We start from the raw sequence: 13,150 nt of genomic DNA on the forward strand, positions 1-13,150 counted from the left end.
CATGTGGTGCCTGGTCTAGAAATGGGGGCATTGACCAAATTTGACTTCTGGTCTGGGGAAATTTGTATTTGTGTAATCTTTATCAAAGACAAACATACTTCACATCAACATTTGCATTTCTCATTCAAGTTTAAGGTTAAAAACTAAAGAACCGTTTTTACTCATCAATACAACAAATAAGATTTTTCCCTGTTTTTCTAAGCCTACTAGTAAAGGCTTTGGTTTGCATTTCCTGGTATTACTTGTGGATCCTATTTTTACTCAAGTCTGCCGGTAACAATGCCAAAGTTGGTTCTGCAGTTCATATTCCTCTTCCACAGGTCTGCCACATTGCTTAAGCTGGGTTTCAGGGTGTTCTCATAAACATTTTTTTCTACCCATTTATTTGTGATTAACCCGCTTTAGCTTGTCCTACAGTGGTTGCTCGGGAGGTCTCTGTCATTCACCCTCATGTCCAGCCCAGCAGATGTGGGTTCAGCAAGCAAGTACTGATAAATAGGCTGTTTTCCAGGACCTAGGAGATACTAACTCTGGTGGCAAGGAAGACCTACAGCCCTTAATGGCTTTGTAGGGCCTTGGTGAGGACTTGGGCTTTTATTCATAGTGAGATGGGAAGCAATTAAAGGATTCTGCCATCTGGAGGATGACAAGCCATCTGGTAAAATGACAGGATCTCACATGTTTTAACATGATCACCTGGGCTTAGGACAATATTGGGATAATCCAGACAAGAGGTGATGGTGGCTTGGACCAATGCGGTAGCAGTGAAGGAAGAGAGGAGAGGTGGGATCCTGGGTATTTTGAAATAAAACTCTATTCCTCTTTCAAAAATCTTCTAAGAAAATGCCACAGCCATTCTCAATAATTATTCCAAATGCTAAATGTCAAGAAATGATTTCTTCTGCCTGTCCTCAAGTGTCTCTGTGGTTTTCAGTTTTTCCTGGGATATCCATCTCCTTGTTTACATGTAGTGCCCAAGAGAGAATATAGCTCTCCAGTCAGGGTCTTGCTGGTCCTAAAGGGAGGATTACCTCAGCGTTGCAACATTATAATAAGTTCAAGTCTTAAAATCTTTCACCTTTCTATATGTTGGCAGACACAACTCTAGGTCAAGCAAAACAATGTCTTATCGGAGGATGGAAATAAAATCAATCCAAATTTTCAAAGCATTTTTATTACAAGAGGGCTCAATATTCCTGAATCATTAAACTCAACACATTTAATGAGCTCATTATTTCCCATATGTTGGTTAGATAACTTTGTTGCTGCCTAAGAAACTACCCCAAAACTTTGTGGCTTAAAACAACACACTTTATTAATCTCACAGTTTCTGTAGGTCAAGAAACCAGACATGGGTTAGCTGAGTCCTCTACTTCAGGATCTCTCACAAGGCTGCAATAAGATGTGGTTTCACCTGGAGGCTCAACTGGAAAAGTATCCTCTTCCAAGCTCATATGACTGCTGGCAGGATTCAGTTCCTCAAGGACTGTTGGACTGAGGGCCTGAGTTCCTTGCTGGTTGTTGGCCAGAGGCCACCCTTAATTACTTGCCGTGTGAGCCTCTCCAGAATGGCAACATGCTTCACCAAAGCCAGCAAAAGAGAGTCTGCTAGCCAGACATAAGTCACAATTTCTTATAACCTAATTATGGAAGTGAGCTCTTATCATATTTGCTGCATTCTATTATTAGAAGCAAGTCACTAGGTTCAGCCCATACTTAAGGGGAAGTTTATACAAGGGCATGAATATCACTAGAGGAGATTGTTGGATGACATTTTAGAAGCTGGCTGCCACATACTACTTATTTATTTATGATATATTAAGCACTGTTCTAAACTTCCCTCAGGAAGCTTCCATGGCAAGGAGGGTGCAAAAATGAAAAAAATCAGTAAGATGTACACTGTGCCTGATGCTGATAACTGCCATTGAGAAAAAGCAGGAAATGGTATTATTATTGCTGTTGTTGCCTACTTGAAAGCAGGGAGATGTCATTTTAAATACAGAGCCAGAAAGGTCTTATGGCCATTCCAATATATTGACCCCCACCCCAGTTGCTCCCCAATCCCCACTTAACCCTACGTGACAAGCTTGAGGATTCTAAGCAGATGGAACAGCATAAGTGAAGCAGGAAGGTACCATGAATACGCAGCAGAGCATAGTGGTTAGAAGCATAGTTTTGGGGGCTAGCATGTCTGTGTTTAAATCCTAGAGTGTGTACCAAACGTAAAATAGATAGCTAGTGGGAAGCAGCCGCATAGCACAGGGAGATCAGCTTGGTGCTTTGTGACCACCTAGAGGGGTGGGATAGGGAGGGTGGGAGGGAGGGAGACGTAAGAGGGAAGAGATATGGGAACATATGTATATGTATAACTGATTCACTTTGTTATAAAGCAGAAACTAACACACCATCGTAAAGCAATTACACTCCAATAAAGATGTTAAAAAAAAAAAAAAAAACCCAAACACTCAAGGCAGAGATACAGCAGCAAAATTGTCAGCTGCTTCCCTTTATACCCGCTGAGCCTGGGTGTTATTAAAAAAAAAAAAAAAAAAAATCCTAGAGTGTGACTATGGGCAAGTTGTGCCTCAGTTTCTTCATCTGTAAAATGGGGATAATGTACTTAGCTCATAGAGTTCTTGTCACATAATACTTGTTAGGGCACGTAGAAAAAGTTCTTGTACATAGGTACTAAGATACCAAGATCCCATCAAGAAGAAAAAGCAAATTTAGCAGTAATAAGGATACCAAAGAAGGAACTACCAATACCATCCCATTAACCATGGATTCTGAGCTGTTAAAAGAAAGGGGGATATAAGACTGAGTCTTTATGAAAGTAAACATACTATGAGTTAAGAAATCATATATACCAGAAGGGTTTTTTTTTTAATATTTGGACAAAATTATCAGTAAGTCAATTATTCTATAGCAAAAAGGGAATTATGGAAAATGGATACCACCTTTCATAAACTTACTGTACCTAGTTCAAGGAATTTCTACTTATTCAGAAAGTCTTTGGGTCATGCTGTTTCTCGGGTGTGAACTAATCTGGACATTTTATTTGTTGCTTCTAATTTTCTTTTGTCTGAACAGGTTTGTTTGTCTTCACAGGCTTCACTTGCCCTACTTAAAATTGAATAAAACCTCTTCAGAATAGTTTGCTAAAGATTAAAAGAAAGGGCAAGTATTATGCTAAAATATAAAATAAACACACTTTATAGTACTTTAAAGCATGATTTAAAGACAAATATAAATAGTAAGAGATAAATTAGGTGAACCTTGATTTCCTATTAACCTATGAAAAATAACTGGACTCCTCTTCCAGAGGCTTTTTTGTAGTAGTAGTCATTGTTGTCTCAGTAGTAGTAGTAGTTGTAGTAGTAGTAGTAGTAGTAGTAGTAGTAGTAGTAGTAGTTGTAGTAGTTGTAGTAGTAGTTGTAGTAGTAGCAGCAGCAGCAGCACTATTGTTATTACTGTTTCTCCTGAGGAGTACAGTTACTTCAGTCAGTACCTTGGGAAGAGTCAGGGAGGAGTGGTGGAGTATAAATGAAGTCCAAGGATTCAGGGAATAAGTTGGGTGATGAGGAAGCAGGGGGAGCAAAGGAGGACGATTCTTTCTCCAGTTTTAGCATCCAGGGAAAGGAGAAATAAGGTAACAGCCTGAGGGTCATCAAGGTCGAGGGCTTTTTGTTTCTTTTTTAGGATGGCAAGATCCGAGCTTATTTGTTGACAGAGGGAGTCTGAGGAGAGGGATAAAATGAAGATGCAACAAAGAGGCAATAATTAATAGTGAAAGCTCTCAGAGGAGTGGGAAGGGAATGGGAGGGGAGGCAGGTAGGGTGGTTTGATTTGTGGGTTTCATTTTGTTTCAGCTTTCTGTTTGTAAGAGCGTCCCAGGTGATTCTAACAGACGGCCAGGCTTGATCCCCCACCCCCACCCCCACCCCGCCTGATGCCCAGCCAGCTGAGCTTCACTGCCTGCTGTCGTGCTCTTGATTTCTTGATTTCTTGCCGCCTCTAGGAAGTTTCTCAGAACAGTTCAGCAGGGAGATATCTGCTCCTCTAAGTGCGATGCACTTGGTTCGCTGGGCTTTGGTGGAATTTAGCATATCCTGAGGCTTGTTCATATAGTAATGTTCTTCGGCTTTAGATGGGATTCAAGAGCTGACTCCTCAGTCACACAGGGATAAGAGTGAGAGAGCAAATGGGGGCAAGAGGAGAGCTTGATAACCTGAACATTTTTATTTTTTCCAGAGTTGAAGAAAGTTCCAAACAACATTCCTCCAGACATTGTTAAACTTGACTTGTCACACAACAAAATCAACCAACTTCGACCCAAGGAGTTTGAAGATGCTCATGAGCTAAAGAAATTAAACCTCAGCAGCAACGGCATTCAATTCATAGATCCCGGTGAGTTCCACAGAATAGCCTTTTAAACAGGTGACATGTGTTCTCTGTTTTTTTGTTATGGCAACATTTATAGTAAATACAATTTAGTTTTTAAAAAACTAGTAAGAAGTTTGAATTTAAATTAAACATGATGCTTATAGTAGAACTTGCTTGGCACTCAGAAATATTTGCCAAACTGCTGCTTTATGAAGTATGTAATAAGCAACAGTCATTCAATTGGCCCAAATAAAAGAAGTGTTTTGTAGAATATATTTTAAAAATAAGAGTGTATGGCTAGGACTTCCCTGGTGGCGCAGTGGTTAAGAATCCGCCTGCCAATGTAGGTAGGGCACACGGGTTCAAGCCCTGGTCCAGGAAGATCCCACGTGCCACGGAGCAACTAAGCCCCTGCACCACAGCTACTGAGCCTGCGCTCTAGAGCCCACACGCCACGACTACTGTAGCCTGCACACCTAGGGCCCATGCTCCGCAACAAGAGAAGGCACCACAATGAGAAGCCCACGTACCGCAACAAAGAGTAGCCTCGGCTCACCACAACTAAAGAAAGCCCGCACGCAGCAATGAAGACCCAAAGCAGCCAAAAAAAAAAAAAAAAAAAAAAATAGGGTATGTGGCTAGTGGTCAATAATATGCTAAACATGTTGTGATTTTTAAAAGGAAATTCAGATCTGGCATTTTCTTTGCTTTTCATTAAGTCCAAACTTATTTAAAGTAAGACTTTAACTTGTTTAAAGTAAATTTGAAACAATCTGCTAAGCAAAATAAATTAAGCTCATAAAATTAAGATCTAGTGTGCTCATAAATTAAGATAAAATGTGCTCAAACTAGAGCCAGATGGATTTTATCTAATCCTAGATCAAGATCAATTCTCTTTTCCATACTTCAAATCTCTTCTCCATTTGCTAAGCAAAGCCTCTGACAAAAATGAGCATGGTAAGTTAACACACTGAATTTTAGAAAGAACTGAGAATTACTGCAATGTTGATCAGATTTGTAATGTACATAATATTTGTGCCTTCACAGTGCCTTCACAATTTGAAAAGCTCTGTCTTTAAAAATGTGTATTACTACTATTAATAGTGCAATGTTAATGTCATAAACATTTTGAGTACAATTGTTTCTTGTTTTCTTAAAGGTAATTTAATACCATTAACAGAACATTAGGATTTTAACATTGTAGAAGTAAAAACTGAAAATGAATATTCTAGAGCTACCAAGGCATATTTTAGTATTAATAACATTTTTAAATATTAAGAAATCATAATTTTAAAAAATTTTCAAAGGAACAGCAATATGCTACACTCATACCTTAGCCTGTACAGATAGTGTAAACTTGGGAGTATCTTCAAATTTTGAGATCAAAAGCAATTTTCATTTTACAGTGAATAAGAATGCTATAGAGATACTCTTCTCCCAAACGAAGCGATCGTTGTATTAGTGTGCAGGTCAGTCACTGGTAGCCGGTCTCCACAAAGCCAGGCCACAGGGTGAAGAATCTGGAGGTGGAGATCCTCTTTTGCTCAATGAGAACCAAAGAACTGCAAGACAAGCATGCCTGTCTCGGGTCCCTGGGCAAGTGTCTAATTTCCCCCCGCTCGCCCGCATGCAGCAACAAAGACCCAACGCAGCCAAAAATAAATAAATAAATTTTTTTTAAAAAAAAGAAAAGAAAATTGTGAGATCATTAACTCACAAAATGTGAGCAAATTTTTTAAACTGCAGTGTCTTCAGAACTATCATTGCAAGGGCTGACCTTTTGTTCCTCCCCAGCCACCTGCTCCCCTCTCCCAATGACCCAAGTCATTGCTTTGCACCAAAACAGACTTCTTTTAGGGGGAATTAAGGGTTTTGTCTGATAACAAATGATATGAAAATAGTTAATGGTATTAGTTTGAGAGCATATTTTTCAAATTCAAAATAAGGGCACTGTATGCTCTAACGAGAGTATTTTAAAAGAGCAATGAGAAAATGTTTGAAACAGAAACAAAATATTTGAAATGAGCGTTGACCTGTAAATTCTAGAGTACCTGATCAGTTTACATCAACTGAAGTAGGGATAATATAGGTTTAGATTTCTTTACTCTCAGAGGGGAAAAAAAAAGCTTTTTGTTGTATTATTTCGTGTTATGTGTTTGATATTTGTTTTAATTAGCCACCCTCCAGCAGAATTAAATACATATGGATTCAAAGCTGATAGCTACCATAGCTTGCCAAAATACAACCAGATGTCTTCAAAATGCTGATAAAAATTTTTTTGGTTTTGGACAATACAAGAATATAATTCCTTCTCCCTGGGAAGGAAACTGGGAAATGGCTATTTTCTAGGCATTTTCAGAGTTATATCCCAGAGAGCTGTCAAATCACCCTCAAACACATTTCTCATTTTTTATACACTTATGTCTTACATTTGAGATATTTCCCTAATTCATGCCTTTTTTGTGGCATCTTTCCAGTGAGTATTAAAAAATGCACATGAGCACAAAGTACATTTTTAGAAAGCTAACTTAAAACTGATTTTTCAAATAAAATATTGTATTCTAGTCAGTTTAATCAAGGGGAAAGCTTTGTCTGAGTAAAAACGTATTTCAGAATTTTACGTTTAGACACGTATACTGTTAGGGAAATATAATTAAAACCGAAGTCTTCACCTAACACAGAAATCCTCTCCACAAAGCTAGTAGAGAAGGAAGATTCTTTTATTATTGAATAAGCATTAAACCAGAATGTGATGTACATCACAGGCAATCTGCTAAGAGATTGCAGAGACAGAAAGAAATCTCACCCTTTGTATAGCCAAGCAGATACAACCTAACACATACGTGTTTTCAGGATAAACGATAACTAGTTCTTAAGTAAGAAGACTTGACAGCACCGTTTGTCAAACTTTGTTCATTCTAACCTCACTCGCAAGTGAGTTGGCATCTGTGTTAGCTAATTGGCTTTATCAAGCGGAAAACAAACTTCTATCTTTATGGCAAGAGGTAATTTTGTGACTTGGAAGAAGGCTCCTACCCTCCCACAGAAACTGGGAGACAGGTGTTATCTCCCTTGATGTTTCCATTTCAAAGAGATGGCTCCCAGGTTCTTAAGAAGGACGATCCTCATAAAGCTGAAAAAGGCCTCTTTAGTCTTCTAAAGGATATGTACACATTTCAAAGAGAAGAGAAAGTACTTGCAAGTTTTCTAAAGTAAGAACTCTGAGAAAAAGGAGGGGAAGGGAAATCTTTTCCTTTATTTTCAATAGAGAGAATTAACTCTCTTATTTTTAATTTAAATTTATCCTTATACAGTGCACTTAACCCAATTACTCATTGGTTTAATAAATATTTTCTGTTTCTAGCTGCTTTTTTAGGACTCACACATTTAGAAGAGTTAGATTTATCAAACAACAGTCTGCAAAACTTTGACTATGGAGTATTAGAAGACTTGTATTTTTTGAAACTCTTGTGGCTCAGAGATAACCCTTGGAGATGTGACTACAACATCCACTACCTCTACTACTGGTTAATGCATCACTACAACGTGCACTATAATGGCCTGGAGTGCAAAATGCCCAAAGAATACAAAGGGTGGTTTGTGGGAAAATATGTTCGGAGTTACTACGACGAATGCCCCAAAGAAAAATTACCAGCATACCCTGAAACATTTGACCAGGATACAGAAGATGATGAATGGGAAAAAATACATAAGGATCACACAGCAAAGAAACAAAGTGTAAGAATCACTATTGTGGGATAACTTAGAAATTGTTCTGGTTGCAGCTAATTTTGTATTTGCTAAGCTGGTGTTGGAAAACCGCATGTTTACATTTTGATTAACTGTTTTACCTATTTATGCAGGGTTACCCAGCTAAAGGAAGGTTCCCTTAATTATTATTATTGTTGTGACAGTATAGTAATCAAGGGAATACTCTCATCCTGCTTGCCTGCCTGTTTGCAGAACAGCTTTTGATGATGATTCCACACTGGTAACCTGCAGGAGTTGGGTCCTAATGATGGCGTTAGGTCATAATGTTCTGTATAAATGTTTTTACTGCTTTTTGAAAATGAAAAAAAAACCTGGTTCATTTTTACATGCTTTTCAAGAGCTGCTTGTACATACCTAAAGATGATCAAAATGAAGAGATACAAATGCTTAGTAATAATAAAATGTAATTCTCTCCCCTCTGCCCCCCAACTTTTTTTTTTCAGTAAGTCAGCTTATGCATTGAATAAATTTCCATTTCCGATTCCTGTGCACTCCAAAATGAGGTCCTGGTAAACCCAAATTCTCAACTACTTTTCACTGATCCTTGCAAAAAACTGTCAAGCTAGACCTGAAGGAGAATTGCCACAGGCAATAAGCCAAGAATCTGAGAATTATATTAGAGACCGCTCAGAAGATGGGACTCTCAGAAGCAGTTGTAGATGATGTGAACATGAGCTCTGAACAGGTATAAACACTAGTAAATGTGGAAACAGCACTGGTTTTTTAAGAGTTCAGACTAGGAAGCCACCTGTTAGTGGGAAGGATCTGAGAGCCCTTCCTGCTAAGCTAATATGTCAAGGAACATAAAACAGGATGAAATTAGGATTCAGGGTCAAGATTTGGGATGAAAAAGAAGCAAACAAAAAAGGAAGTGATATCAGAAGCAACTGAGGGCAGAGGTGGTACTCAAGAGAAGCCCCATGATTTGCGTCACAGGTTAAAATTAGATCACTTGGAGAAACAATCACCAGAAAGAGAGGAAGTGTCTGGAGACTGACCCCATCAGTTTGTATTTTGATAGTACTGTACTATTAGAAAAATAAAATGAAAAGAAATATGTACATATCATTAGAAATACCACTTTTTCCTTTTTATGCAGATTTTCTTTTCACTGAGTTGAATATATTTCCATTTCTTATATCAAGGTATTCATACAAAGCTTAGCAACTGGTCTTATCTGATACTTGTACAAATTTCCAAAGTATAGAACATGGTAAAAAACAAATAGTATTGAGCATTTCTTTTTTTTTTTTTTTTTGGCTGCACCACGCGGCTTGCAGGATCTTAGTTCCCCAACCAGGGATTGAACCCAGGCCACAGCAGTGAAAGCACCAAGTCCTAACCACTGGTCCTCCAGGGAATTCCCTTGAACATTTCTTAAACACCTATTAGAGGCCAGACACTGTGCTAAGAGCTTCACGTATTCTATTTCTGATTCTCACAAGATCCCTCTGAGGTACATAATATTATCTGCCTTTTCTAGATGAGGAATCCAAGGCTTAGAATGTAGGTAACTTGGATAGAGCCACAAAGCTGGCAGGTGGCAGAGCCTGGATTCAGGTCCACCTAAGTCCTTTCTACTGTGCAAGGCTACAGAGCACTCTAAACGTTACCTTTAGTCATGGCTGCCTCACATCAGAACTTCCAGAAACAGACACTAAAAGAATAGTAGGTGCTTTTTCTCCTGAAACACCTATGAGGGTGGGCGATAATCTTTGGGTCAAGTCAGTTAATTCTATTAATATGTATGGGAAACCAAGAGAGTGGGAAGCTGGAACAATTGCTGGAGCTGGTGGTTCAGGAAATGACGCTGGATTGTAAGGTTCTAACCGCTATGTGCATTTTATCAATGGTTTGGGTCAGGGTGGAGACTTAGAAATACTGGTTCTCCATGCGGATTCTCACATTGTTCAACATGAGGTATTGAAGGTAGCTGTTAAATTTGAAGTGTTACCAGAGAGATGTAATAAATTCACTTATTGTTGATGAGCACTCAGAGTGGAATATTAAAGAAAACATCCAAGATTTGATGGTGGAGAAAGCCAGGTGGGACCTCAGTGGAAGACAGAGGCACACAGTGGGAATGTAAGGGTTCTGGAAAGAAATAAGGGCATTAAATCTGATTCAGAGAAAGGACTCAAGTTACTCTCTGGTTTAATTTTTGGAGGCTAGCTGGGAATTTTATTGGTTTATTTTTATATTCAGGATCATTCCCAGGGATCTATTTGAAAATAAAGCTCTGGAACACATCATGATAGAAATTGATCCAGACCATCCAAAAGTAAGTCATTTAGAATTGCTAATATCTCCCAGGGCCAAAATTTAAATACATTTTTAAAAGCTTAAAATTTGCTCTTTTTTTGTATCAGAGTTTATATTTTTTCAGGGAAGCATAGTTGATCAGTGATGGAATTAATAATTAGATACCTCCTCTTCTGCTAATTTCTTTTTTTAATTAATTTGTATTGGAATATAGTTGATTTATAATGTTACGTTAGTTTCTGCTGTACAGCAAAGTGAATCAGTTATACATATACATATATCCACCCTTTCTGCCAATTTCATACTTGATTGATTAATAACTTGCCTTTGCAACTTCCTTCTGTCCAAGAGGTGATGAAATTCAAGAGATTTTTTTAAAGTATATTTTATGGTAGTCAAAAATAATACAATCCTGAGATCTACATATTTGAACATATATGTTTAAATGTCACTTGAGTTTTTAGCCAAATACCCAAGTGTGGTTTTTTTTCAACTAGTTCTAAGATTCTTTGATTTTTCTGAAGTAAATAAGATTTACTACAAGCTGAGTTCTCCTGAGTCCTAAGCCTGAGTCAGCTCTGACCTAATTCTTGATTATTTGGGAAAGATATTTAACATTAAACAGTTCAGATTATTCATTTACTAACCATCCCCTCCTCTGGAGTTTACGCCCTGGATCAATTAACGTCTGTTTCTGAGAAATCTGAACAAGTCTCCTGCTCTAGCAAATAGAAGCAATTCAGTAATGAGAATCTACTTGCCTAAATTCTGTGAGATGTTGGGGCTTCTTTCTGCAGGAGGTGGAGTGTTGGTGAATGATGTAATATGTATATGATGTAATATGTATCAGTCAACAGTGTAACAAGGGAACTCCCATAAGACCATCAGCCGCCTTTTCAGCAGAAACTCTGCATGCCAGAAGGGAGTGGCATGATATTTTTAAAATGATAAAAGGAAAAAGAATAATCTACTCAAGGCTATCATTCAGATTCAAAGAAAAGATCAAGAGTTTTGTAGACAAGCAAAAGCTGAAAGAAACTGGGTTTACAAAAAATGTTAAAGGGACTTCACTAAGTGGAAAAGAAAAGGCCACAACTAGAAATATGAAAATTACAAAAGGAAAAATATCTCATCGGTAAAGGCAAATATACAGTAAAGGTAGCACATCAACCACTTATAAAGCTAGTAGGAAGTTTAAAAGACAAAAGTAGTAAAATCATCTATATCAACAATAAGTAGTTAAGAGATGCACGAAACAAAAGATGTAAACTATGATGTCAAAAACAAACTTGGGGGGAGTAAAAATGCAGGGTTGTTAAAATGCATTCAAACTTAAGAGATTAGGAACTTAAAATAATCAAATATGTATAAAGATTGCTGTATATACACCTCATGGTAACCACAAACCAAAAATTTATAATAGATACACACACACAAAAAGAGAAAAAAATCCAAACAAAACACTAAAGATAGTCACCAAATCACAAGGAAAGAGAGCAAAAGAAGAAAAATGTAACAAATTGGTTTAAGATGGCAGACTAAGCACATGTTTCAGTTTTCCTCTCCTACCCAAATTACAAGAAATAAATGATTTTTAATCTACAATATCCTTGGAAAACAAAAAAGAATGGTCTTGGTGGATCAGAAATTAATAGTTCCTAAAAATCCAAAGGCAGACATGACCAGATTGAATGAGGAACATGCATAAGATGGCTGCTGTAAAAGATGGAGCAGCATGATATCTTTATGAAGGGTATGTCCCAGAAATTAAAAGATATAATAATATTAACACCATTCTCATTAAAAATATGAGAAAAGGACTCAAGAACAAGACAAAATGGCTGCATATCCTTGCTACAGAAAAAAAAAGAAGTAAAAGATATAAGAATAGAAATGAATGGAAATAAAACTGTTAATATTTCCAGATGACATGATAGTCTACCTAGAAAACCTAAAAGATTCAACCAACAAACTATTAAAACCAAGAAGATAGTTTAATATGTGATCAGGTAAAATAACATCATATATAAAACTACTGCTTTCTTCAGCACCAGCAATAACCAATTAGAATTATTCCATTTTGTATTTTTTCTTTTTCAATTAAAAAAATATTACAGATAACAGTTGAAACCCCTTGTGAACCTCTTCCCCATTTCATTCAACTCTCTCCACCTCAGAGGTAACCACTATCTTGCATTTGGGGTTTTTGATTCCCATGCATGCTTTTTATATTTTACTGTGTGTGTGTGTGTGTACAAGTGCCCTTGAATATATAGTATTGAAATTATTTCAAATATAAAGTATATGGTATTATTTTACACATTGAAACGTTGTATACAAATGGTATTAGATTATGTATATCATTCTGCAACTTGCTTTTGCCCATTAATATCTTTAGACTCATCCATGTTGATATTTACATGTGTTTATGGCATTCTTTCTCATTATCTGAAGTCAACATGCATATATACTTTTTGAAATCTATTTTTTCTCTCATTTCCAGAAATACACATGGAAACTTAAAAATGTACCTCAAAGGACATATGCGTTAATGCAATGGGCTGAATGTGTCCCCCCAAAATTCATATGTTGGAATCCTAACCCACAATGTGATGGTATTAGGAGGTGGGACCTTTGGGATGTAGTTAAGGTGGAACTCTCATGAATAGGATTAGTGCCCTTACACAAGGTATTCCAGAGAGCTCTCTCTCCTGCTCTCTACCACGTGAGGATA

The 13,150-nt window shown here is 37.4% G+C and overlaps 2 protein-coding genes across 3 annotated transcripts in view; one reads left to right on the forward strand and one right to left on the reverse strand.

Moving 5' to 3' along the window:
* The window catches only part of FBXL13 (F-box and leucine rich repeat protein 13), a 187,870-nt gene that overhangs the window by 104,581 nt on the left and 70,139 nt on the right, over positions 1–13,150 (reverse strand). The gene's annotated exons all lie outside the window — the stretch shown is intronic.
* Positions 1–13,150, forward strand: part of LRRC17 (leucine rich repeat containing 17) — a 48,928-nt gene that overhangs the window by 23,685 nt on the left and 12,093 nt on the right. The window contains exons 3-4 of one of the 2 annotated variants that reach the window (XR_009008852.1): positions 4,252–4,407; positions 7,748–10,435. Coding sequence is in view for 1 of the 2 variants with exons in the window: in XM_057550078.1 (XP_057406061.1) it covers positions 4,252–4,407; positions 7,748–8,145 (554 nt within the window). In the remaining variant the exon portion in view is untranslated. Of the gene's footprint in view, positions 1–4,251; positions 4,408–7,747; positions 12,665–13,150 lie in introns of those variants that run through there. The other variant, XM_057550078.1, reaches the window with a different exon arrangement.

Source organism: Balaenoptera acutorostrata, chromosome 7 (genome assembly GCF_949987535.1).
Source record: "Balaenoptera acutorostrata chromosome 7, mBalAcu1.1, whole genome shotgun sequence".
Classification (NCBI taxonomy): domain Eukaryota; kingdom Metazoa; phylum Chordata; class Mammalia; order Artiodactyla; family Balaenopteridae; genus Balaenoptera; species Balaenoptera acutorostrata.